This window comes from Salvelinus fontinalis, chromosome 11, assembly GCF_029448725.1.
Source record: "Salvelinus fontinalis isolate EN_2023a chromosome 11, ASM2944872v1, whole genome shotgun sequence".
In the NCBI taxonomy this organism is placed as follows: Eukaryota; Metazoa; Chordata; class Actinopteri; order Salmoniformes; family Salmonidae; genus Salvelinus; species Salvelinus fontinalis.
This window is the reverse complement of record NC_074675.1, coordinates 30,652,212-30,678,150: the sequence shown is the minus strand read 5'-3', so window position 1 is coordinate 30,678,150 and position 25,939 is coordinate 30,652,212. Positions and strand designations below refer to the sequence as shown.

The window sequence follows — 25,939 nt, the reverse complement described above, 5'->3', positions numbered from 1 at the left end:
AACCAACATAGAAACAGATAACATAGACTGCCCACCCCAAAACACATGCCCTGACCTAAACACATACAAAAACAACATAAAGCAGGTCAGGACCGTTACAGAACCCCCCCCTCAAGGTGCGAACGCCGGGCGCACCAGCACAAAGTCCAGGGGAGGGTCTGGGTGGGCAGTTGACCACGGTGGTGGCTCCGGCTCTGAACGCTGTCCCCACACCACCATAGTCACTCCCCGTTTCTGTCTTCCCCTCCCAATGACCACCCTAAAACTCACATCCCCTAAATAAACGGCCAGCACCAGGAGAAGGGGCAGCACCGGGACAAGGGGCAGCACCGGGACAAGGGGCAGCACCGGGACAAAGGGCAGCACCGGGACAAAGGGCAGCACCGGGACAAGGGGCAGCACCGGGACAAGGGGCAGCACCGGGACAAGGGGCAGCACCGGGACAAGGGGCAGCACCGGGACAAGGGGCAGCACCGGGACAAGGGGCAGCACCGGGACAAGGGGCAGCACCGGGACAAGGGGCAGCACCGGGATAAGGGGCAGCACCGGGATAAGGGGCAGCACCGGGATAAGGGGCAGCACCGGGATAAGGGGCAGCACCGGGACAAGGGGCAGCACCGGGACAAGGGGCAGCACCGGGACAAGGGGCAGCACCGGGACAAGGGGCAGCACCGGGACAAGGGGCAACACCGGGACAAGGGGCAGGTCCCGGCTGATATACTCTGGCAGATCCTGGCTGAGGGACTCTGGCAGGTCTATGCAGGCTGACGGCTCTCGACGCTCATGGCGGGCTGACGGCTCTCGACGCTCATGGCGGGCTGACGGCTCTCGACGCTCATGGCGGGCTGACGGCTCTCGACGCTCATGGCGGGCTGACGGCTCTCGACGCTCATGGCTCTCTGGCGGCTCTGGCTGCTCATGGCTCGCTGGCGGCTCTGGCAGATCCTGTCTGGTTGGCGGCTCTGGCAGATCCTGTCTGGTTGGCGGCTCTGGCAGATCCTGTCTGGTTGGCGGCTCTGGCAGATCCTGTCTGGTTGGCGGCTCTGGCAGATCCTGTCTGGCGGGCGGCTCTAGCGGCTCCTGTCTGGCGGGCGGCTCTAGCGGCTCCTGTCTGGCGGATGGCTCTGTAGGCTCATGGCAGACGGGCGGCTTTGCAGGCTCATTGCAGACGGATGGCTCAGACGGCGCTGGGGAGACGGATGGCTCAGATGGCGCTGGGGAGACGGATGGCTCAGATGGCGCTGGGGAGACGGATGGCTCTGGCCGGATACGGCGCACTGTAGACCTGGTGCGTGGTGCCGGAACTGGAGGCACCGGGCTAAGGATAAACACCTTCCTACTAGTGCGGGGAGCAGGGACAGGGCACACTGTATTCTCAAAGCCCACTCTATACCCGATGCGAGGTACCGGCACTGGTGACACCGGGCTGAGGACAAGCACATCAGGATTAGTAGGGGGAGAAGATACAGTGTGTTCAGGGCTCTGGAGACGCACAGGAGGCTTTGTGCGTGGTGCCGGAACTGGAGGCACCGAACTGGATACACGCACTACAGAGAGAGTGCGTGGAGGAGGAACTGGGCTCAGGAGACGCACTGGTAGCCTAGTGCGTAGTGTAGGCACTGTAGGTACTAGGCTGGGGCGGGGAGGTGGCGCCGGAAATACCGGACCGTGGAGGCGTACTGGCACTCTTGAGCATTGAGCCTGCCCAACCTTACCTGGTTGAATGCTCCCGGTCGCCCGACCAGTGCGGGGAGGTGGAATAACCCGCACCGGCCTATGTAGGCGAACCGGGGAAACCATGCGTAAGGCCGGTGCCATGTATGCCGGCCCGAGGAGACGCACTGGAGACCAGACGCGTTGAGCCGGCCTCATGACACCTGGCTCAATACCCAATCTAGCCCTACCAGTGCGGGGAGGTGGAATAACCCGCACTGGGCTATGTACTCGTACAGGAGACACCGTGCGCTCTACTGCGTAACACGGCGCCTGCCCGTACTCCCGCTCTCCACGGTAAGCCTGGGAAGTGGGCGCAGGTCTCCTACCTGCCCTTGGCCCACTACCTCTTAGCCACTCCCAAGAAATTTTTGGGAGTTACTTACGGGCTTTTTGGGCTTCCGTGCCAGACGCGTTCCCTCATAGCTCCGGTTCCTCTCTCCGGTAGCCTCTGCTCTCCCCAGTGCCTCCAGCTGCTCCCATGGCTTTTCGGGCTTCCAGCCACGTCTCCTTGCTGCCTCCTCAAACCACCGCTCCTGGGCTTTAGCTGCCTCCCTCTCTTCCTGAGAGCGGCGATTCTCTCCTGCCTTAGCCCAGGGACCTTCTCTATTCAATATCTGCTCCCAAGTCCAGAAATCCTTGTTTTCCTGTCCCTTACTCCAATTACTCCGCTGCTTGGCTCTGGAATGGTGGGTGATTCTGTAACGGCGTTCCTCTCTCTCTTCATAAGAAGAGGAGGAGTAGTGATCGAGCCAAGGCGCAGCGGGTTGTGAAAACATGATGAGTTTTATTTATAAGACAAAAACGAAACAAACTATACTTGAATAAACTAACAAAATAACAAAACGAAAATAGACAGACTCGTACGACGAACTGACATAACACACGCAGAACGAACGAACAAGTACTTACTACAAAAACGCACGAACAAACCGAAACAATCCCGTATGGTGTAACATCGACACAGACACAGGAGACAATCACTCACAAACAAACAGTGAGAACACCCTACCTAAATATGACTCTTAATTAGAGGAGAACGCAAAACACCTGCCTCTAATTAAGAGCCATACCAGGCAACCAAAACCAACATAGAAACAGATAACATAGACTGCCCACCCCAAAACACATGCCCTGACCTAAACACATACAAAAACAACATAAAACAGGTCAGGACCGTTACAGACGGATGGAACAATGGAGAGCGAAGGAGGGATGGAGGGATGGAGGGACACACATTTTAAGTTTATTAAAACGTATTATCTTTGATTTATTATATCTGTAATTCAGATGATAGAATAACATATTTGTATATAAAATTAGAAGAATTATTCACGTTTTCATCTAATGGCCTGTACTTTTATAATATCTTTTGCATTTTGCTTTTTTAATAAGCAATTTTTATCCACCAGATGGAATGAGTGCTTTCTTACAGTAAATGGACATTGTCATCAACATCATCAACTTTTCCATAAAACCTAATTTGTTCAAAACTCCTTTCAGCCTAGTATAGATCTCAGGATCCACAATGTGTGAGTTAAAGGGACAATCTGCTATTTCTACATACATTTTTGGACTTAATTATATCTACCCATTGAGCCTTGAAGAATATAACATAAATGCCCCATGAGCAAAGTTCAAATGCCATAACCCTTCTGAAGACCCATTGAGATTTTCAGAATGACTTTTTGGGGAAGATTGTCCCTGAAGAGAACAAATCTTCTCAGTTGTATGATTTTTTATTTATTTATTTATTTTACCGTTATTTTACCAGGTAAGTTGACTGAGAACACGTTCTCATTTTCAGCAACGACCTGGGGAATAGTTACAGGGGAGAGGAGGGGGATGAATGAGTTGTATGATGTCATATACTCTGCAGGAGTTCTGAGGAGCTAGTAACCTACGTATGAATGAGTACCTGTTCTCCCATATTACCTGTTCATCCTACACACAGGTCATAACGATTAATGACATTAGTGGTGTATCACTCTGACTGCTATTTTCAGTGTCCCTGCATGGTCTGGAAGGTCACTGTTCCAGTTAGAGGGTTTCTGTGTCTATGTGTTAATGTCTATGTGGTTACACATCCCTCTAGAGGGCAGTAGGAAGCTCCATGCTCAGACCCAAGCCTTGCTGCTCCAGCATCTACAGGGGAGAGAGGCAGAGCTGAGAGAACACACTCACACACACGCCCTGCTGGCACAGATCAACACCGACCTGGAACTACTGCTGAATACCCCCTCACTCAGTGTCGCCACAGTAACCGACTGTGTCGTGTTCAGGAGTCGCTCTGCCCCCGTAGCCGCCCGCGCCCGGCAATCCCACAATGCCTTGCTCCAGGCCGGTCGCCTGCCTTGGTGGAAGATGCTGGGAGATGGTGACATCACCTGTCCAGAATCAGACTCCGTCCACAAAGACCACCCGCTGGAGGCAGAGTTTAACTCTCTGTATTTAGGAGGAAGCTGACAACGTTGTTCCACAACAGTATTGTAACGTTATTATAACATTGTCATAGGGCTGTTGTAATAATGTCATTATGACGTCAAACCTCCCGGGCGACCTCCCGGGTGGCGCAGTGGTCTAGGGCACTGCATCGCAGTGCTAGCTGCACCACCAGAGTCTCTGGGTTCGTGCCCAGGCTCTGTCGCAGCCGGCCGCAACCGGGAGGTCCGTGGGGCGACGCACAATTAGCATAGCGTCGTCCGGGTTAGGGAGGGTTTGGCCGGTAGGGATATCCTTGTCTCAGTATGTAAAATGTAATAAAATGTATGCACTCTACTGTAAGTCGCTCTGGATAAGAGCGTCTGCTAAATGACTAAAATGTAATGTAAATGTAAATGTACACAGACAGCCGGCAGCCAGGTCATTGTCACTGGTTCTGATAAAATAAAGCAGGTTGCCACGGAGACCACAAATCACAGGAAGTGACATCACCACAAAATGTTTCCTGAAACATAGAAGGGGGGCCTTTGTCAGTAGCCTGGGACCTGCCTTCTGAAAAAGTTGGCAGGTGTTTCATGTCCCTCAGTCACACTGACCTATGAGCATGCAGAAGAAGTCATGCACATGTAACAGTGTGATGTTGTTCCCCTAGATTATGCACCAAGTTGCACACAAGGACCAATTCAAATAGGCCAGGTCAAGAGGGGATGTTAATCATTTGATAATAAAAAACAATAATTCAGTGTATTTTTTTATTTAATTACAGCTGCATATCTAATGGTTTTCTTTGGTGTACAAACACTTTTTCATATCAATATTGTACATACATGTGATTGTAAAAGTTTTGTATATTTTGGTTTGGCCCATCGCGGGTTGTCTGTTTTTCCCTACCCCAGTATTGTTCTCTTTTGCCAGCAAGGTGCCTGAGAGCTAGGACTGCGCCAAGGGTTAACATAATGTGTGTTGTCTCTTCGTGTGCAGGGCAAATAAAAATAATTGAACTAGCAGACCTTCAGTTGTGGCAGCGTCCTAATTAAAAGTACACAACGCAGAACGAACCACGCTACACAAACACTTCTGCAGGCATATGAAGCCTAGATGAAGATGCCCACAGACTGCTTTGATATTTTTGCTCTCTCTCGCTCACTCTCTCTAACCCCCCCCACACACACACTCTCTCTCTTTCTGTCTGTCTCGCTCACTCTCTCTAACCCACCCCATTCTCTCTCTTTCGTTCTCTTTTGTTCTCTCTATCTCTCTCTTTATCTACTTCTCTATTACTTTCTCTATTTCTCTCAATTCAATTCAATTCAAGGGGCTTTATTGGCATGGGAAACATGTGTTAACATTGCCAAAGCAAGTGAGGTAGATAATATACAAAAGTCAAATAAACAATAAAAAATGAACAGTAAACATTACACATACAGAAGTTTCAAAACAATAAAGACATTACAAATGTCATATTATATATATATGCAGTGTTGTAACAATGTACAAATGGTTAAAGCACACAAGTTAAAGTAAATAAACATAAATATGGGTTGTATTTACAATGGTGTTTGTTCTTCACTGGTTGCCCTTTTCTGGTGGCAACAAGTCACAAATCTTGCTGCTGTGATGGCACACTGTGGAATTTCACCCAGTAGATATGGGAGTTTATCAAAATTGGATTTGTTTTCGAATTCTTTGTGGATCTGTGTAATCTGAGGGAAATATGTCTCTCTAATATGGTCATACATTGGGCAGGAGGTTAGGAAGTGCAGCTCAGTTTCCACCTCATTTTGTGGGCAGTGAGCACATAGCCTGTCTTCTCTTGAGAGCCATGTCTGCCTACGGCGGCCTTTCTCAATAGCAAGGCTATGCTCACTGAGTCTGTACATAGTCAAAGCTTTCCTTAAGTTTGGGTCAGTCACAGTGGTTAGGTATTCTGCCACTGTATACTCTCTGTTTAGGGCCAAATAGCATTCTAGTTTGCTCTGTTTTTTTGTTAATTCTTTCCATTGTGTCAAGTAATTATCTTTTTGTTTTCTCATGATTTGGTTGGGTCTAACTGTGCTGTTGTCCTGGGGCTCTGTGGGGTGTGTTTGTGTTTGTGAACAGAGCCCTAGGACCAGCTTGCTTAGGGGACTCTTCTCCAGGTTCATCTCTCTGTAGGTGATGGCTTTGTTATGGAAGGTTTGGGAATCGCTTCCTTTTAGGTGGTTGTAGAATTTAACGGCTCTTTTCTGGATTTTGATAATTAGTGGGTATCGGCCTAATTCTGCTCTGCATGCATTATTTGGTGTTCTACGTTGTACACGGAGGATATTTTTGCAGAATTCTGCATGCAGAGTCTCAATTTGGTGTTTGTCCCATTTTGTGAAATCTTGGTTGGTGAGCGGACCCCAGACCTCACAACCATAAAGGGCAATGGGCTCTATGACTGATTCAAGTATTTTTAGCCAGATCCTAATTGGTATGTTGAAATTTATGTTCCTTTTGATGGCATAGAATGCCCTTCTTGCCTTGTCTCTCAGATCGTTCACAGCTCTGTGGAAGCTACCTGTGGTGCTGATGTTTAGGCCGAGGTATGTATAGTTTTTTGTGTGCTCTAGGGCAACGGTGTCTAGATGGAATTTGTGGTCCTGGCGACTGGACCTTTTTTGGAACACCATTATTTTGGTCTTACTGAGATTTACTGTCAGGGCCCAGGTCTGACAGAATCTGTGCAGAAGATCTAGGTGCTGCTGTAGGCCCTCCTTGGTTGGTGACAGAAGCACCAGATCATCAGCAAACAGTAGACATTTGACTTCGGATTCTAGTAGGGTGAGACCGGGTGCTGCAGACTGTTCTAGTGCCCGCGCCAATTCGTTGATATATATGTTGAAGAGGGTGGGGCTTAAGCTGCATCTCTCTCTGTCTCTGTCTCACTCTCTCTCTCTTCCCCCGAGCCCTCTATCTACCTCCTTTCTCTTTCTCTGCAACTCTGAGTGGTCTGCTCATAAAGTAACAAGTTACCGGTATCTGTGAAACACCAAGACCATGAACCACACAACCAGCAGCAGCTAGGAAACACATGCTCCACCACCATCAGACTGATCAACACAGTGACAGACCCCAAACACACCCACGCCTCATCTTCTAACTCTCAAGCTGAGTGAAGGGGTATTTTCAGAGAGCAACTATAGAATGTGACCTCCTTTTCAGCTAACAAACAGGAATTATTTTATAGAACAGCAGCCCTCATCAAAAGGAAGTCTGCTCTTTCTCTACTCTACAATTCCTTCTCTGTGTGTATCGGTTAGTCAACTCCTAGCTACCAGTGACAGTGATAGATAAGGACATACAGCCTGAGGAAACAGTCAAATCCTTACAGAGATGTCTGGTGGTCCCTTCTCCTGCTTCTCCAAACAGGGAATACTACTTATCCTATTCTCCAACCTCCACTATGGTAAGTTTTGTAAAAAAATATCTATATATTATCCTGTTCGTGCTTTGAATCTATTGCATGGGCTTTCTTGAATTATAAAGTTAGTAAAACCGCTAGCTTTCTCTAACTTCCTTGTTTGTCTTTGCAACGATGTGTATTGCCTGTAGAATGCCTAGCCATCAGTGATTGGTTGGGTATTTAGAATCGTTTGCTTTACTCCTGTTTGATAAAACCTACATAATAGCTATATTCAGGAACATATCATGATGAAGTGATTCTGCAGTTTTGAATGAGTGCCAATGGTGTGGTTGGGTCAGCAGCTGTTGCATTGTGTTGGATTCGGGGTGAACTTTGAACATTGAGATATTAAAGACATGATAGATCAGACGCATAGTGTATAAAGGATTGAAAGAGACTGGGTTTTATGTCAGAAGGTAATGGGTCTCCGTAGAAGGACAGATGGCTTTGGAATGTGTTGGGTGGACGGGAGGAGGTCATAGGATTGCTATTGGGGAAGCAGATTGACATCTGTGGATTAGGCGAAGGAGGGGTTGAGGTCAGGAGGTCAGGTCAGATCCACTGAAGGGAGAAAAAATGGATTATTATCCTATTACCCTCTTCCTGTTGAACCATAAGATGTAAGGATTGGAGAGAAGGAGGAGTATATATACTTGTGGAGTATATATACTTGTGATGGAGTATATATACTTGTGATGGTGGGAACATGTCTTTGTCTGACTACAGCTGTGTTGACCCTTTGGGAAGAATTCAACTTGTTTAAGCTTCTCTAGTGTCTAAGAACCTAACAATTGCTTCTAGAACGCAACAGATCTTAACACCTTGTGCCTAATGGCTGTCATTCATTACAGATGTATTTTCGTGTAAGGGTTTATAATTCATTTCTTCAGACTGACATGTATTTATAATGTAGCCAACGCTGTATATGACACATTTCAGGTGAATGATTACACATTTAACACAGTGGGAGTTGTACTTGTGAGCTGAGGAGGGGTTATCAGATCCACCCCCACTTCTCTTTTCCTGTCATCTCATCCTGTTCTACTGAATGTGGGGGAGGAGTGGACTTTAATGAAGTAAAATAGGACCCACACACTCAGATACATAAAGATATAAAGTGAAAATTTGTAAAGTGTTATGTACAGTATAAATGAAACCTGGAAATGTGCTAAGTAAATCTAATCCATTATTATCTATTATTGATTAGGTAGGACTTTGCATTGCAGTGTATTATTGTGTAATTATTAATGTAGGCACACTGTAACAAGTATTATTAAAGTGTAACAATGAGTAATTACAGTACTTGCTACATCTTACTTACATTAATAATTACACAGAAATAAGATCATTGTAATATAGTGTCCAACCATTGATTGATGTCAGAATAACGTGTGTATTTGTGTGTTTTCAGTTGTGGGTGTTCCTCTGATCATCAACAAGAGAGTGGGGGACTCTATGGAGCTGCTGGCAGGCTTAGAGAGGGGACATTTCAAATCCTTGTTGTGGAAGTATGGAGGAAGGGATATCGTAGAATTCAACTCAGAAGTTATATATTCACCTGGATCCCAGTTTGAGGGGAGACTAAAGATGAACACTAAAAACTTCAGTTTAACAGTCAGAGAACTGACACTGCAAGACTCAGGGGATTTTCTACTTACAGGTGAAGGGGACAAAGGTCAGATTGACAGTAAGACCATCACTCTGAAGGTCCACGGTAGGCTGTTTTCATCTTTTTGCATCCTATTTTAAATATCATTCTTATTTTTATACATGACCACAGCTGATGGTCTTTACGCTAACACTGAATTTGGGGTTTTACACTGACCTTACTCACCATGCTTTGTTACATTTCAATCACATTTTCAAGTTTAATCCTCAATGATCTTTCTTCTGGTTGTATGGCTATGGTAGGATTCATTTAGAAGACTAATTATGAATCTCTATCTCTCTCCTGGTTGGTCAGAACCTATATCCAAGGTGGCGATCCAGACAGACATCAAGCTATTGGCCAACCACTCCTGTACGGTACGGCTGGTGTGCAACGTGTCCTGCTACCCCAACATTACCTACACCTGGGAGAGAGACAATGAGATCTACGGGGACGCCCAGCAGATTCACTTCTCTCTCTCACCAGCAGAGAGAAACATCAGTGTAAAGTGCAACGCCTCCAACCTAGTCAGTTGGAAAACTACCTCTGCGACAGTAAAGTGTAGAAATGACACAACCACCCCAGGTACCTAGATATCGTAATAATCCCTTCCATAAACTTTTCAGTGTGCTTATACGCTTATGTTGTCAAATATAATATGTAATGCATTTGATTACATTGGATGTATATGATATAGAGCCATTTAGTCTTTATCATATTGTATAGTCTAATCATGTGTGTTGTAGAATATGTGACAGGACTGGCGTCGTATGCCATCTACATCGGAGTATCAGTGGGAGGTGCTGTGGTGCTGATCCTCACTGTAGCTGTGGCAGTGTGCTACTGCAGGGGCCGAAGTAACACAGGTATGTACAGCTTAGGGGCCTCCACTATATTTAAATTTACATTTCTGTTAGTTCTAGAAGTATTCTTCAGCTGATAGGATTTTGCAGGGGGGATTTGCTAGAAATTAGAAAAAGAGTGAGACCCCTCATTTATTCCTGGGTATGTTTGTTGATATCCTGTATGAAATGTATCTGATTGGTTGATATTTTGTTCTTATAAAACACAGCAGATCTAACTGACAACACAATATATGCTGATATTATGATCAACACAAGAAGTAGAGATGTAAGTATGCATTGCCGTTATTATGTATCTGAGTGTGTGAAGCTGTATGTACTGAATTGTAATGGGCTGTATTTTGATTCCAGACAATATCAAACAGTCATGTAAACCCAATATCCATCTATGAAACTGTCAATGATCTGGTTATCCCAAGATTGAACAAGGTAAGATATAAATGGTCATAATGTTAAAATGTCTGTGATTGAATGGAAGACTATGTAGTCTACTTTGAGAATAGTCTATACCTTTCTTGATGCTGAAACAGTTTCTTCTTGACTGTCTGTCACATGTAGCCGCAGACTCTGTATGACAAGATCGCATTTGGACGCCCAGAAGGCCCCCCTTGTCCCTACCAGAAAGTACTGTGAGCTGAACAGGATGTGGTCATAGGCTGGGCCTTGCATAGATATAGAACCCTCTGCATCCTCTGCATCTTACACGTGTACATTCTGTAGATAGGCCTAGATGTTACTGTTTCATTTCATCACGATCTACACAATTTGCTTACAATTTGATGATTGTACTCTTCTCCCTTTTTTAATTATCATATATATAGTGTATCATCAGGCCTTATGCTGTTCTTTGAGGGCCTAGTTACAATTAGATTCTGAAATGTGTCATAGGCAGTTATAGGTGTTGTGATCAGACAAGCTCATATGTCGAATTTCTAGTTTCTAGATTAAAGAAAATAGTTGTAGATAATAGTATGACATTGATTAGTGAAGTTCATTTATGCCTGTGAATAGAAAGTGTACTCTTTTGCATCAGGATTATGTGCTGGCCAGGCATCGATGAGGTTGTAATCAGAGAGTATATGATGGAGAGTCTTTGTTACATGTGGACTGTAGATGGTCTTATTTGATTTGTCCGCATGTCCAAAATGGCATTCATGTCTGTCCCAATAACCAGATGGAATTCAATTAATTCCCCAAAATATTCCATTCACAGAATAAAACATGTTTCTACCTTTTTGCATACGTTGAGTGCTTTGCATTTAGAATGAATTGTAATTACCACTCACGACTGTATTTGTTAGCAACAGAGGCATGATTGTTGTATTGAATGGTTTTCAGTACTGTAGCCTTCACCAAGTGAATGTCTAAGTGAATATGTTATCTTTAAAATTAAACTCATTATGACAACACATTACATATATCATAAAGCCGCTGAGGGCCTAGTTACACCCTAACACACTGGTCTGAAACTCCTGGTTTAGTCAAATTATGCCGGCTTGCAAAGGGATGTGTCATTTCTATTGGAATCCAGTCAAAGTTAGGATATCCAACTATTTAACATTTAAGTCACATGCAACATGCATTCAGAATGACTGTTGGGGTAGAGAAAATTGTCACGATCGTCTATAGGTGGAAGAGAGGAGGACATAAATACATCTTCTTTAATGAAGACGAAACAAACACTTTTACAAACGAACAAAACAACCGTGAAGCTATACAAACAAATCGTGCTGACACTAAACACTACACATAGACAATTACCCACAACCTACCTAATGCCTATGGCTGCCTAAATATGGCTCTCAATCAGAGACAACTATAGACAGATACACAGGTATTGAAACAAACCATTCTGAAAATCAACCTGTGAAGAGATCATGCTGGAATAATGATAATGATGATGATTGGTGTGGTTTTGAGCAAAGAATCATTTTGTATTTTACTCAACAAGCTTGTTCAAATACAACTGACTTCAAGCAGAGTTTGTTGATTTAAGACTCTAACAGATTGGCTCAAATTCTCGTCATTTTTAAGTCCACGCAACTTGCATAATAATGCTAATTAAGCAATTGGTTAAGTTTGACTTTTTCCAGTGCACAGTGTATGAAATTAAAAGGCTGAGGAACTTCACATTAGGTCACTTGTTTGTCATAGTTAAGTGGTCATCTATCTATCTATCTATCTATCTATCTATCTATCTATCTATCTATCTATCTATCTATCTATCTTTTATTTATTGAGGTAAGAAGCCCAAAATGGCTGATGTGAAAACCACACCACAAATATACGTTTAAAAAAAAGTGTGTTTAATCAGTTAAACAAAGCATATTAATTATAAGTGTACATAATATATTCAGTAAACAAGAAAAAACATATTTGATTATATGTGGGTACATGTGTTTGTGTGTGTGAGTGAGAGTTAGGCTACATGAAGGGGATTATTGGGTAGTTTGGTTCATCAGGCTGACCCCAAGTCTTCGCTTGAAGTTATTGAGGGATGATGAGGTTTTGACAATGTGAAGATAAGAATTCCAGAGTATGGTACCTCTGTATCTGATAGAAGCTGCATTGTGACATATCAGACTTCACAGGCTGGACTTACCACTGGTTAATAAATAAAGAACAGATTCCAGGTCAGACCAGTAAAACCACCACCATCTCTCTCTCTGACCAGGCTGGTCAGAACCAGTGCGAGGGGACAAGGACAAGACCGCCCCAAAATTCATATCTCATTTTATCTCTCCACATCAACATCACTGGTGAGTTCATTATTTATCTTCAATCACTATCTGGACATTCTGAATTCTGAGCCAAGGAAGGTTAATGTAAATACCGTACTGTAAACACTGTAAATTCTAACTGAATGGAGTCAACATACCACTACAGTATGTAAACTCAACTTTCATCAAAACTGCAACAGATAAATGATTTTAAATAACCAGGAATTTATCCACATTTTTCATTCCTGTCTTTGTTTTCTTAGCTCTGCCTGAAACTACGTTAACTGTAAATCCAAACCCTGCTGTCAGTGTTCCAGGTGAATGGAATAAAGCGTAGTCAGGTGCAGGACACAGGTATGAGTAAAGCCACGATCTTTACTCAATATCAACAGTAATCCAACAAGGATAAATATAAACAATCCAGAACACGTACACGGAACCACTTGACAAACACAAGCACGCACAAAACAAAAGGGGAAGCCAGAGGGTTAAATAAGGAACATGATTATGGAATGGAAACCAGGTGTGTACAATGAAGACCAAACAAAACGAAAATGAAACATGGATCGGTGGTGACTAGAAAGCCGGTGACGCCGCCCGAACAAGGAGAGGGACCAACTTCGGCAGAAGTCGTGACACCTGCATACACTGGAAAGACAGTAATTTTAACATGTTCAGTGGGATCTGACAGTGGCTGGAGCTATACATGGTACAAAGACAATGCTAACATGCTGACCAGACCGTACAAGTCACGTGCGCGAGCGGTACAAAATAAATGTAGAAATACATGTTATTCAATTATTGCACCGACACTGCTTGTGCGCGACAACGAGCGTCTGCGTTGCCAAGGGCAAAAATAGAAGTCATTCCTATTTTTGACGCATATCACGCTGCAGGTCCTGCCTCTCCCATCTCCTCATTGGTTTAAAGAAGCAGGTACCCATGTGCCATCTCCTCATTGGTTATACCCACGTGGGTGATTGAAAGACGAACTGTTTTGCTGGTTGTCGTGGTAATACTATGAAAGTGGAGATGCCAATCACCATATAAGTTCAAAGATGTAAAAGTATGGGAGGAGAAATGACACGATTCGTCTGACCGTTTTATGTGTGGATTAATTGTCGGAGTAGAGTAACTTGTGCATTTCAGGTAAAATAACAACTCAATTTTTATATCCCAGGACAAATTAGCTAGCAACAGCAAGCTAACTAGCTAAATTGCCATACATGTTTAATGCTTTTCGACCTGTACCTAAATTAATGTAATTGGTCCAGAGTTTGTTTTGATATTTTAACCTGCGTGTCGTGATCGCGTTTGGTGTAGGGGGACAAAATACATCTATGCACGATAGCGCACGATGGCGCACGCGCGCAGCCGGTTTGAGTTCCTTGTAAGAAAGTAGTGACCTTGTCTGGCAGACACACTACAACAGGAGCCACCTTTACCATCAGTAGAGCTGCTGAGTCTGACCAGGGTCTCTACTGGTGTCAGGGAGAGATGCAGTCCAGATCCACATAATCAATTATCAGTGATCTTGTCACTATCACTGTGAATGTTGTGTGTGTGTACGTGTCTGTGTAGAAATGTGTAGTAATGTTTTGCTTGTCTACTACTTCATTTATTTTCTACAACTACCTCAGAGTCTGACGGTAATTTGCTGTTCTCTCTCCAGGCGTAACTCCTGGACCCTCTACATCAGTCCTAGTAGGAGTGGTTGTGGGCCTGGTTGTTGCTGGTGTTCTACTGGCCATTCTCCTGGTACTGCTGTGTCAATATAAAAACGCCAAATGTGAGACTTTTATAATTTCTCATTTAACTGTTTAGGATAAAAATGTCTAATTACAAAAGTTTAAAACAGTATTATAATATGCATTTCTCATTACAGGTTCATGTTGAAACAGAATATTATCACGAGTACACCTGTCTTTCAACTACGTTCCTTTTCATACAGTAACATCTAATCTGTGTGTTTCATGACTATCTCTCTCCCTGTAGGCCCCCCCAGCCCCAGAGGACCAACCTGGACCCCCAACAGGACCAAGGATCTACCCAGGGTCGGGCTCCTGATGCTGAGTATACACATCTGCGGCATGGTCAGTCTCTTAGTCCAGACCACTGTTACCCTCTCTGTAACCTCACACACTGACTTTTCCCCATCCACTTTGTATACAACATGTTACCGTACTCTATGTCCCTAGGCAAGCTGAGGGAAAACCATCTAATTAATCTATCTCTCTCTTCTTTGACCAACAGGTGGCACTAACATCTATGATACAATCACTCCCTCTGACAGTAATGACAGCGGTACTGTACACTATATTAAGTTAAGCATGAATACAGTATATAGTTGTTGTTGCTCTTCATATGTTTAATATGACTAACATACTAACACTAAGTAGATATTAGTGTATTACCTGTATATTTCAGATGCTGGTACTGCTACTACTGGATCAAGTGATGTGACGTACACACAGATAAAACTCAAAAAGTTGGACAAGAAGAAGAAAAGTAATACTCAACTGTCACATAAATTAATACAAAATGTAGCAGTGTTTTTTACTCGTTAAATTTGATAGAAACGTACAAATTCTCTCCTCCTCCTCCTCTGAAATGCCAGCTGATCCAACAGAAAATCCAGTCTATTCTGATGTCAAGACGGGGAAGACCACAGGTAAGACCCATTCTACAGGTTGGCAGTCAGTGAAATCAAAATGTGCGATTTTTGAGATTCAATGAAGATGCAGAATATGCAATAAGCTACTTCCTTCATTTGTTGACTGGAAATGTCAATTTTCATCAGCAACTGGACTTGTTGATGTGACCTATGCTGATGTTGACCTTAAACAGAAGGCCAACGCCAAGAAGAAGAAATGTAAGACTGGACATCCCTCCTTCAATATTCCCCCTATCATAACCTCACACTTCTTTGACCCCATATTGACTAGCTGTATAATAATCTGTATATAACTGTTATATTATTCTGGTGTTTTATCCTCACCCCTTACAGAAACATCAACTCCACCTGAGGCAGATTCAGTCTATTCTCAATTGAAGCCAGGCACATCCCCAGGTAAGACTAATAGCCATATGTGATTGATACTTAATATGATACTAATATGGAACTAATGCTCTGATATCAAAGTATACTGTATCTATTTAAAGTATGTCTCTTTGTTTGATTCTAAAGAGTATGTTTGACTGCATGTCCTAAACAACTTTGTGTGGTGACATGTTGCAGGTACCTGAGGGGGACATGGATTATAGAAGGTCAACGTACACAAGCAAACACACACACACACACACACACACACACACACACACACACACACACACACACACACACACACACACACACACACACACACACACACACACACACACACACACACACACACACACACACACACATTATACATTAAGGATTTTTTTCAAATGTTTATTTACCAACAGATATGTTGTATTTAAGCATGGTTTAATTGTGTTTCACTGTAACAGATGTTTGTATTATAAGGTGTAATGATGATGGATCTTATTTGCAGCTACAGTAATTGTATCTGCTTTGTATTGTGTATTGAATTGTGATGTTGATTTATATCTGTCATTCATATGATAGAATAACATATTTGTATTTGAATTTCCCAACAAGAATTATTCACGTATTCTTGTGAATGGCCTGTACTTTTACAATATTTTTGCATTGTGCTTTTTTAATAAACCATTTGTTTATCCACCAGATGGAATTAGTGCTTTCTTACAGTACATGGATATTGTCATCATTATCAACTTTTCCATAAAACCTAATTTGGTTAAACCTCCTTTCAGCCTAGTATAGATCTCAGACTCCACAATGTGTGAGTTAAAGGGGCAATCTGCTATTTCTACATCAATTTTTGGACTTAATTATATCTACCCATTGAATCTTGAGCAATATAACATAAAAGATAAAAAAGCCGTACCCCATCAGCTGAAGACCCGTAGAGATTTTTCAGAATGACTTTTGGGGGAAGAGTGTGCCTGAAAAGATCAGTTCTTCTCAGTTTAATGATGTCATATACTCTGCAGGAGTTCTGAGGAGCTGGTTAGTACTGGTACTGTGTATCACTTCCTTTGTGGACATGCACATCTATGATGGCAAAAGGATCTTCCAAGTAAGCAAATGTAAGACTCATTAGCCAGGGTGTGGTATCTAAAGGGAAACATTATTAAATATTTTCATTTCTGTGTTGAATTCCACATAGTAACCTACGTATGCATGACTACCAGTTCTCCCATATTGCCTCCTCATCCTACAGACAGGTCGTGAAGATTAATGGCATTAGTGTTGTATGACTCTGACTGCTATTTTCAGTGTCCCTGCATGGTCTGGAAGGTCACTGTTCCAGTTAGATGGTTTCCGTGTCTATGTGTTTATGTCTATGTTGTCAGACAGACACCCAGCAGCCCGGTCATTGTCACTGCTCCTGAGAAACAGAAACAGGTTGCCACGGAGACCACAAACCACAGGAAGTGACATCCCCACAAGATGTTACCTGAAACGTAGAAGAAGGGCCTTTGCCAGTAACCTGGGACTCACTACCTAACAAGAAAGTTGGCAGGTGTTTCATGTCCCTCAGTCACACTGACCTATGAGCATGCAGAAGAAGTCATGCAAACACTTCTGCAGGTATATGAAGCCTAGATGAAAATGAACACACTGCCCAAAATAAACTGCCTGTTACTCAGGCCCAGCCAGGATATGCATATAATTGGTAACATTGGATAGAAAACACTCTGAAGTTTCTAAAACTGTTAAAATATTGTTTGAGACTATAACAGAATTGATATGGCAGGCAAAAATCCCCAAAAAATCCGACCAGATTATTATTATTTTTCACCTCCCAGGCTCTTATTATGGAAATCTACTGTTTATATATATCTATATATATTCACCTAAATTGCAATTCCTATGGCTTCCACTAGACGTCAACAGTCTTTATTCAAGGTTTCAGGCTTCTTTTTTGAAAAACAAACAAGTATTTGGAGTTTTTGTAATGGGACCATATTATTTTTGCCATCATTGTAAGCCTGCCACACACACACAAAACAATACATTTATTACACATAAGAATGAGTGAGTTTTTGTCACAATCTGGCTCATGGGAAGTGACATAGACCTCTTATAGGATAATGGCATAAATAATAAAATAATAATAATTAATCATTATGCTCTTTATTTAACCATCTTACAAATAAAACCTTATTTGTCATTGAAAATTGTGAATAACTCACCACAGGTTAATGAAAGTGTACGCTTGAAAGGATGTAAATAATCCTATATTTAGTTTTCATGTTAGTAAGGGCCGAGAATCCACTCTCACGTAGGTACGTGGTTGCAAAGGGCATCAGTGTCTTAACAGCGTGATTTACCAAGGCAGGATACTCTGAGTGCAGCCCAATCCAGAAATCTGGCAATGGCTTCTGATTAAATTAAATTTTCACTGACCCGCTTGTTGCAATTTTGACGAGGCTCTCTTTTTTAGATATCGGTAAGTGGATTGGAGACAGGGCATGAAAGTGATAACGAATCCAGTTGTTTGTGTCATCCGTTTCGGGAAAGTACCTGCGTAATTGCGCACCCAACTCACTAAGGTGCTTCGCAATATCAGATTTGACATTGTCCGTAAGCTTGAGTTTATTTGCACACAACATAATCATACAATGATGGAAAGACCTGTGTGCTGTCCTTGTTAATGCAGACAGAGAAGAGCTACAATTTCTTAATCATAGCCTCAATTTTGTCCAACACATTGAATATAGATGCGGAGATTCCCTGTAATCCTAGATTCAGATCTTTCAGGTAAGAAAAAACATCACCCAGATAGGCCAGTCGTGTGAGAAACTCGTCATCATGCAAGCTGTCAGACAAGTGAAAAGTATGGTCAGTTAAGAAAACTTTAAGCTTGTCTTTCAATTAAAAATAACTTGTAAATACTTTCAACTTGATAACCGGTGCACTTCTGTATGTTGTGAGAGCTTTACATGGTCGCTGCCCATATCATTGCATAGTGCAGAAATACACAACAGTTCAGGTGCCTTGCTTTAACAAAGTCATCAATTTTCATTGTAGTCTCCAAAACTTCTTTCAAGCTGTCAGGCATTCCCTTTGTAGCAAGAGCCTCTCGGTGGATGCTGCAGTGTACCCAAGTGACGTCGGGGACAACTGCTTGCATGCACATTACCACTCCCCTATGTATTCCTGTCATGGCTTTTGCGCCATCAGTACAGATACCAACACATCTTGACCACCAACATCCGTTTGATGTCACAAAGCTGTCCAGTACTTTAAAAAGATCCCCTCCTCTTGTCCTGGTTTCCAATGTTTTGCAGAAGAGGATGTCTTCCTTAATTGACACTCCATAAACATAACGGACATATGCCAGGAGCTGTGCCAGATCTGACTCATCCAGCTGTAATGCATAGATTTCACTTTCTTATATGCGAAGCAGTAATTGTTTCAAAACATCTCTTGCCATTTCACTGATGCATTGTGAAACAGTGTTGGTTGTTGAAGGCACTGTCTGTATAGTTTTTGGGGCCCTTTCCCCCAGCATTGTCCCAGCCATATCCTGGCAGGAAGAATTAAGTCCTCCACAATAGTATGGGACTTGTCTGTCCTCGCCACTCGGTAGCTCAACATATAAGATGCTTCTAGCCCCTTCTTATTAATGTTATTTGTTGCTTTTATTCATGTCTTATTACTCGAAAGTCGTCTTAATTATGGCTGCAGCCCGACGTCGGTACACTTATGACAACAGCCAGCTCAAGTGCAGGGCGCGAAATTCAAAAGATATTTTTTTTTTATATTTAACTTTCACACATTAACAAGTCCAATACAGCATATGAAAGGTACACATCTTGTGAATCCAGCCAACATGTCCGATTTTTAAAATGTTTTACAGGGAAGACACAATATGTAAATCTATTAGCTAACCACGTTAGCAAAAGACACCACTTTTTTTACTCCAACAGTTTTTTACTCCATCAGTAGCTATCACAAATTCGACCAAATAAAGATATAAATAGCCACTAACCAAGAAACAACTTCATCAGATAACAGTCTGATAACATATTTATTGTATAGCATATGTTTTGTTAGAAAAATGTGCATATTTCAGGTATAAATCATAGTTTACATTGCAGCTACAGTCAGAAATTGCACCGAAAGCAGCCATAAAACTTACCGACACCAACGTCAAATACCTAATTACTCATCATAAAACATTTCTGAAAAATACATAGTGTACAGCAAATGAAAGACAGGCATCTTGTGATTCCAGCCAATATTTCCGATTTATTAAGTGTTTTACAACGGAGAAAAAATGTAGCGTTACATTAGCTTAGCACAATAGCCAGAAACACTTGGGCGCCGGCGACTACGGCAGATATATGAAATAAAATAATAAAATGCGTCTTACTTTTGCTGATCTTTCATCAGAATGTTGGACAAGGTGTCCTTTGTCCAGAACAGTCATTGTTTGGATTCAGAACGGACACTTTCCCTCTTCATTTAGCAAGCGCGCTAGCCGGGTGGCTCGACACTCTCCATGTCAACATACGGAAGAGAACGGAACACGGCAAAACTCCCGAAAAAATGTCAATAATCTGATGAAACCATATTGAAAAAACATACTTTACGATGATATGGTGACATGAATCAAATAAAATCAAAGCCGGAGATTGTAGTCGCCTATAACGGCAGCTAAACAAAAGGCAATCCCACTGTCCAGCTCGCGCCCTTCAGAGTACCGAAAATGGTGGACACGTCATTCCAAGATGATGTGTTCCATCTCAGACCAAGATAATCAACTCATTTCTTCTCTCACAGCCTCTTGACACCCAGAGGAAGGTGAATGACGTGCATGTATACTAATAAGTCTTGTGCCCATTTATAGGCAGGAAGAAGAACAGAGCATCGATTTCAGACTTTCCACTTCCTGGTCAGGAAATGTGCTGCAGAATGAGTTCTGTTTCACTCAGAGAAATAATTAAAACGGTTTTAGAAACTAGAGAGTGTTTTCTATCTAATAGTAATAATAATATGCATATTGTACGAGCAAGAATTGAGTACGAGGCCGTTTGAAATGGGCACATTTTATCTGGCTACTCAATACTGCCCCTTGCAGCCCAAACAGGTTAATTCTCGCTCAAAAAACCCCTGTGGCTTATTTTTCAAATTGGCATGTTTTGTTTCTAAATGTCTGTGCAAGAGTGAAGGTTTCATCGAGTTGTGAGATAGTACTTTTGAACATATAACACACTCTGACTGAGGAAAGGCACTGCTCCCAATATAAGTGAACCCCAAATCAATGTAATTCTCATCATATTTGCGCCTCTTTGATGGTCCAACATCCCTATCTGTTGTTCGGTTCTTTCCCGGGTAAGGGGGCAGTAGCTCTTCGGCTGCATCAGATTCACAACTGTCAGTGTCCATGCAAGGTGGTCAATCAACAAATGTAGAATTACTGATGCTAGCATTGGATGTGCTCGTGGAAGCAGAACTTGTGTCATTGACAGGTGCCGGTTTAGTACTGCTGGTAGTATTAGTACTACCAGTAGAGCTGGTATGTGTCTCTATGGTCGCCATGGATCATGTGTCTCTTCGTGCCATTGATATGTGTCTCTTCGTGCCATGGATCATCACTGGAGGCTTCGTGCCATGGATTATCACTGGAGGCTTCTTGCCATGGATTATCACTGGAGGCTTCTTGCCATGGATCACCACTGGAGGCTTCGTGCCATGGATCATCACTGGAGGCTTCGTGCCATGGATCATCACTGGAGGCTTCGTGTCATGGATTATCACTGGAGGCTTCTTGCCATGGATTATCACTGGAGGCTTTGTGCCATGGATTATCACTGGAGGCATCGTGCCATGGATTACCACTGGAATGGAGAGACACACAGGAAGCCTGGCTCTGGGAGAAGGCACAGGACTCACCAGGCTGGGGAGATATGCAGGTGGGTTAGTGCTTTGCACAGGCACAGAACTCACCAGGCTGGGGAGACATGCAGGAGGCCTTGTCCTTGGCCGAGGCACCGAATGCACTGGACTGTGGAGGCGCACTGGCGGTCTCGAGTGCAGAGCTAGCACCACCCGTCCTGGCTGGATCCCCCCTATAGCCCGGCAAGTGCGGGGAGTTGGAACAGGCCGCACTGGGCTGTGCTGGCGAACTGGAGACACCGTGCGTAGGGCTGGTGCAGTATACCCCGGGCCGAGGAGACGCACTGGAGACCAGATGCGCTGAGCCGGCATCATCCCTCCTGGCTCGATGCCCACTCTAGCCCGGCCGATTCGAGGAGCTGCGATGTAACGCCCCGGGCTATGCATGCGCACTGGGGACATCATGCGCTCCACCGCATAACACGCTGCCTGCCCAGTCACTCTCTCGCCACGGTAAGCACGGGGAGTTGGCTCAGGTCTCCTACCTGAGTCCGCCAATCTACCCGTGTGCCACCCAAAAAATATTTTTGGGGGCTGCCCCTCGGGCTTCCTTGTCAGCTGTAACGCCGGTTCCATTTTCCTGCTGTCTCCGCTCTCCTGGCTGCCTCCACCCATGGGAGGCGATCCCTACCAGCCAGGATCTGCTTCTATGTGTAGGATCCCTTGCCGTCTAGAATGTCCTCCCATGTCCATGAGTCCAGATTGCACTGCTTCAATTTACCACGCTGCTTGGTCCGGTGTTGGTGGGTGTTTCTGTAACGATTCTCGTTGGTGGAAGGAGAAGAGGACCATAATGCAGCGTTGTAAGTGTTCGTCATAATTTTAATTGCAAACGGAACACTACACAAAATAACAACGAGGAGAAAACGAAACAGTTCTACAAGGTGAACAGCCACTAGACAGAAAATAAACACCCACAACCAAAATGGGGAAAACAGGCTACCTAAGTATGATTCTCAATCAGAGACAACGAACGACACCTGCCTCTGATTGAGAACCATGCATAGGCAAAACACATAGAAATATAACAACATAGAAAATAGAACATAGACTACCCACCCCAACTCACACCCTGACCAACCTAACACAAAGACATAAAAAAGGAACTAAGATCAGAACGTGACAGTTCCCCAGTTACAGATTTGAAACTCCTCCCATCTCTGGTCAGTGGAATTAAATAAAGCACAAATCAAATCAAATATTATTTGTGAAATGCTTACTTACAAGCCCTTTACCAACAATGCAGTTTTAATCAAAAATAATCAAAAATATAAAAAAATGATGTATATAGAAATGAATTAATAAATAAGTAAAACAATTATTTACAAAAAGAAAAGTTTAAAAAAGTTAAAAATAATGACAAAAATAAACAAAATACACTCAAAAACAAACCACACAACACACACACACAAACCATCACACACACACACACACACACACACACACACACACACACACACACACACACACACACACACACACACACACACACACACACACACACACACACACACACACACACACACACACACACACATTACAGTACATGAACAAAAGCCCTGATACACATCACATACTGTATACAGACAAATTGATATACAACCATAAACAACACAATAACAAACATATATACGTAGACAGTAGTTAACTAAATGTATTACTCATAACAGAACCATCTGAGGTTGTGTGTGTGTGTGTGTGTGTGTGTGTGTGTGTGTGTGTGTGTGTGTGTGTGTGTGTGTGTGTGTGTGTGTGTGTGTGTGTGTGTGTGTGTGTGTGTGTGTGTGTGTGTGTGTGTGAGTGAGTGAGTGAGTGAGTGAGTGAGTGAGTGAGTGAGTGAGTGAGCGTGGATGTGAGTGAGTGAGAGAGCGAGAAGTGAGGGGTGGCTGGAGATGTCCATTTCCGTTGTGCCACAACTGAGCCGGCTTGGCTTGCCATCTGACAACTGCACAAAGGTTTGAGGGAAGGTCTATACTATCTATCTATCTATCTATCTATCTATTTTTACATTTCTCAAGAAAATTTCTCTCTGTTTTTCTGTGTACAGTGAAGAGGTGTGATCTAAGCGTGAAGTGGTGTGATCTAAGCAGACTGTCATCATATAGGAAGTAGAGGGGTTTGTTAGAAGGACTGTAGTTGTAGAGAAAGTCACTTGTCTGTGGGGACAGAATGGAGCACACCTTGCTCTGTTTGCTACTATGTAAGTACTGAGTTAGTGGGTTTGTTTATGAACACTAATTACATGATTTACTAAGAATTTAAGGGAAAAGGGGATAAGATATTAATCAAAATGAAGACAGTTTCACGCTTTAGCTTTGTTTTTGGTGATTTAGCCCTTATTGAGACAATATTAGTAAATGGCACTCAAAGGAAATATCAGCAAATATTGTGTAGGTATGAAGTAAGAAAGTGACCACCCTACATTGATGTTGCATCTCTGTGAGAACCTGAGCTTGTATAGCCGATGCCATGCAGACCTGGTTAATGTGGTGGTGTGCATTTAACCAAGTCATTACTCAGGAACTAAAGAGTGGTGCTAACTCAGTGGTTGCAAAATGTGCTGTCAATGACAATGAATATAAAATGCTATATTTGTTGGATGTGTTGTATAATCAAGTTGTGATTATTGTAAATGGTTGAGGGTTCCTTCGCTACAGTCATAGTAAACTGTGTTAAGAGATTCATGAGTGGTGTTTAGGTGTTTTTGGTCTCTGTACACTCTCTGTGTGCAGAACATGGGAAGTCAGCGGCCATTTAAAGCTGCAGTCTGTAATTCAAACTACCACAAAATGGTCACCCTGACACTTTTTGTGGAATTTGGCTGAGGGATTGGGCTAAGGAAATTCATTCATCTGCATTGTTTACAGTAATTGTCATAACATAACCATATATTTCAGTTTATGATGGGATAAGACAGTTTTGAGGGAATTAAAAGTTATACTCTTCAAGAATGAATGCCTATAATTAATTAAAAGATCCAACATGTGTGTAGAAATCGTAGATTGCACCTTTAAAATAAAGTACAGGATGGATTTGGTAATAAGTAACATGATTATGGCATGTTATTATTTATTTCAAGTTAATATTGAAGCAATGTGACTTTCTTTGTTGTAGTGCTGAGTACACACATCTACTCTGGACACTCTGAAGATGATGGTAAATATTTGTACACTTGATCAAGCCTCAAACTCTTAATGCTTCATCAAATGTTTTATTTGTGATTTTTATAGCTTCTTTTGACGAGACATATCTTTAGTTTTGTGTGTCTCAAAAAAACAATTGTATCATGCAGGTTTTATTTTGTGCAGTACAGGCAAAGGCTGTTCTGACCATATACCCCACATCCTCCCAGATATTCAGTGGAGAGTCTGTCACTCTCAGATGTCACATACAAAGGGGAGAAGTCACTGACTGGGAATACACATGGAGCAAGGATGATGTAGACTTCCTCAGTAGGAAGCATGAATATGAGATCAGAGAGGTTAAGATTTCAGACAGTGCTGACTACTGGTGTCTGGGTACACATATTGACAATGGGACGGATTATATGTGGAGTGATGCAGTCAGACTGACAGTGACAGGTAAGTCATCTTATCCCTCAAGTGCCTCCATGCCCATAACCACTTGACATAGGGCCCATCTTTCTAAATTAGTGTCACTGGTGAGCTCACTATTAATCTTCAATCACTATCTGGACTTTAAAATTTTGAGCCAATGAGGGTTAATCTAAATACAGATATACTGTGTAGACTGTAAATTCTAACTGAATAGAGTCAACATACCCCTATTTAAAATAAACTTAAATCAAAACTTAAATGCAACAAAATTATTTAAAATGACCAAGCATGAATCCAGAGGTTTTGATATTCTGCTCTCTGTTTTCTTAGCTCTTCCTGAAACTACACTGACCGTAAATCCAAAGCCTGCATACAATGGAGAGACAGTAACTCTGACTTGTTCAGTGGGATCTGACAGTGGCTGGAGCTATACATGGTACAAATCCAAAAAAAAGAAAGTAGTGACCTTGTCTGACAGACACACTACAACAGGAGCCACCTTCACCATCAGTAGAGCTGCTGAGTCTGACCAGGGTCTCTACTGGTGTCAGGGAGAGATCCAGTCCAGATCCATTTCATCAATCATCAG

General features: G+C 42.8%; 1 protein-coding gene and 1 long non-coding RNA gene across 2 annotated transcripts; both read left to right on the top strand.

Moving 5' to 3' along the window:
- The first annotated feature begins 7,124 nt into the window (after positions 1 to 7,124).
- Positions 7,125 to 11,867, top strand: LOC129865503 (natural killer cell receptor 2B4-like). Its single transcript, XM_055938349.1, has 7 exons — positions 7,125 to 7,585; positions 8,994 to 9,296; positions 9,546 to 9,815; positions 9,977 to 10,096; positions 10,303 to 10,361; positions 10,445 to 10,522; positions 10,652 to 11,867. The coding sequence occupies exons 1-7, from the start codon at positions 7,513 to 7,515 to the stop codon at positions 10,724 to 10,726; spliced, it is 978 nt and encodes a 325-aa protein (XP_055794324.1). The 5' UTR covers positions 7,125 to 7,512; the 3' UTR covers positions 10,727 to 11,867.
- Positions 11,868 to 14,493: 2,626 nt separating this feature from the next.
- LOC129864818 (uncharacterized) lies at positions 14,494 to 16,482 on the top strand. Its single transcript, XR_008761254.1, has 7 exons — positions 14,494 to 14,602; positions 14,809 to 14,906; positions 15,067 to 15,321; positions 15,431 to 15,484; positions 15,614 to 15,685; positions 15,821 to 15,883; positions 16,052 to 16,482. It is a non-coding gene; the product is annotated as an uncharacterized LOC129864818 (long non-coding RNA).
- Positions 16,483 to 25,939: the final 9,457 nt, after the last annotated feature.

Excerpts from the sequence above, each read along its gene's own strand:
- LOC129865503 (XM_055938349.1), top strand. The coding sequence starts at position 7,513 with ATGTCTGGTGGTCCCTTCTCCTGCTTCTCCAAACAGGGAATACTACTT. Across the intron at positions 7,586-8,993 it reads ATTCTCCAACCTCCACTATG|TTGTGGGTGTTCCTCTGATC; the intron begins GTAAGTTTTGTA and ends GTGTGTTTTCAG. Across the intron at positions 9,297-9,545 it reads CATCACTCTGAAGGTCCACG|AACCTATATCCAAGGTGGCG; the intron begins GTAGGCTGTTTT and ends CTGGTTGGTCAG.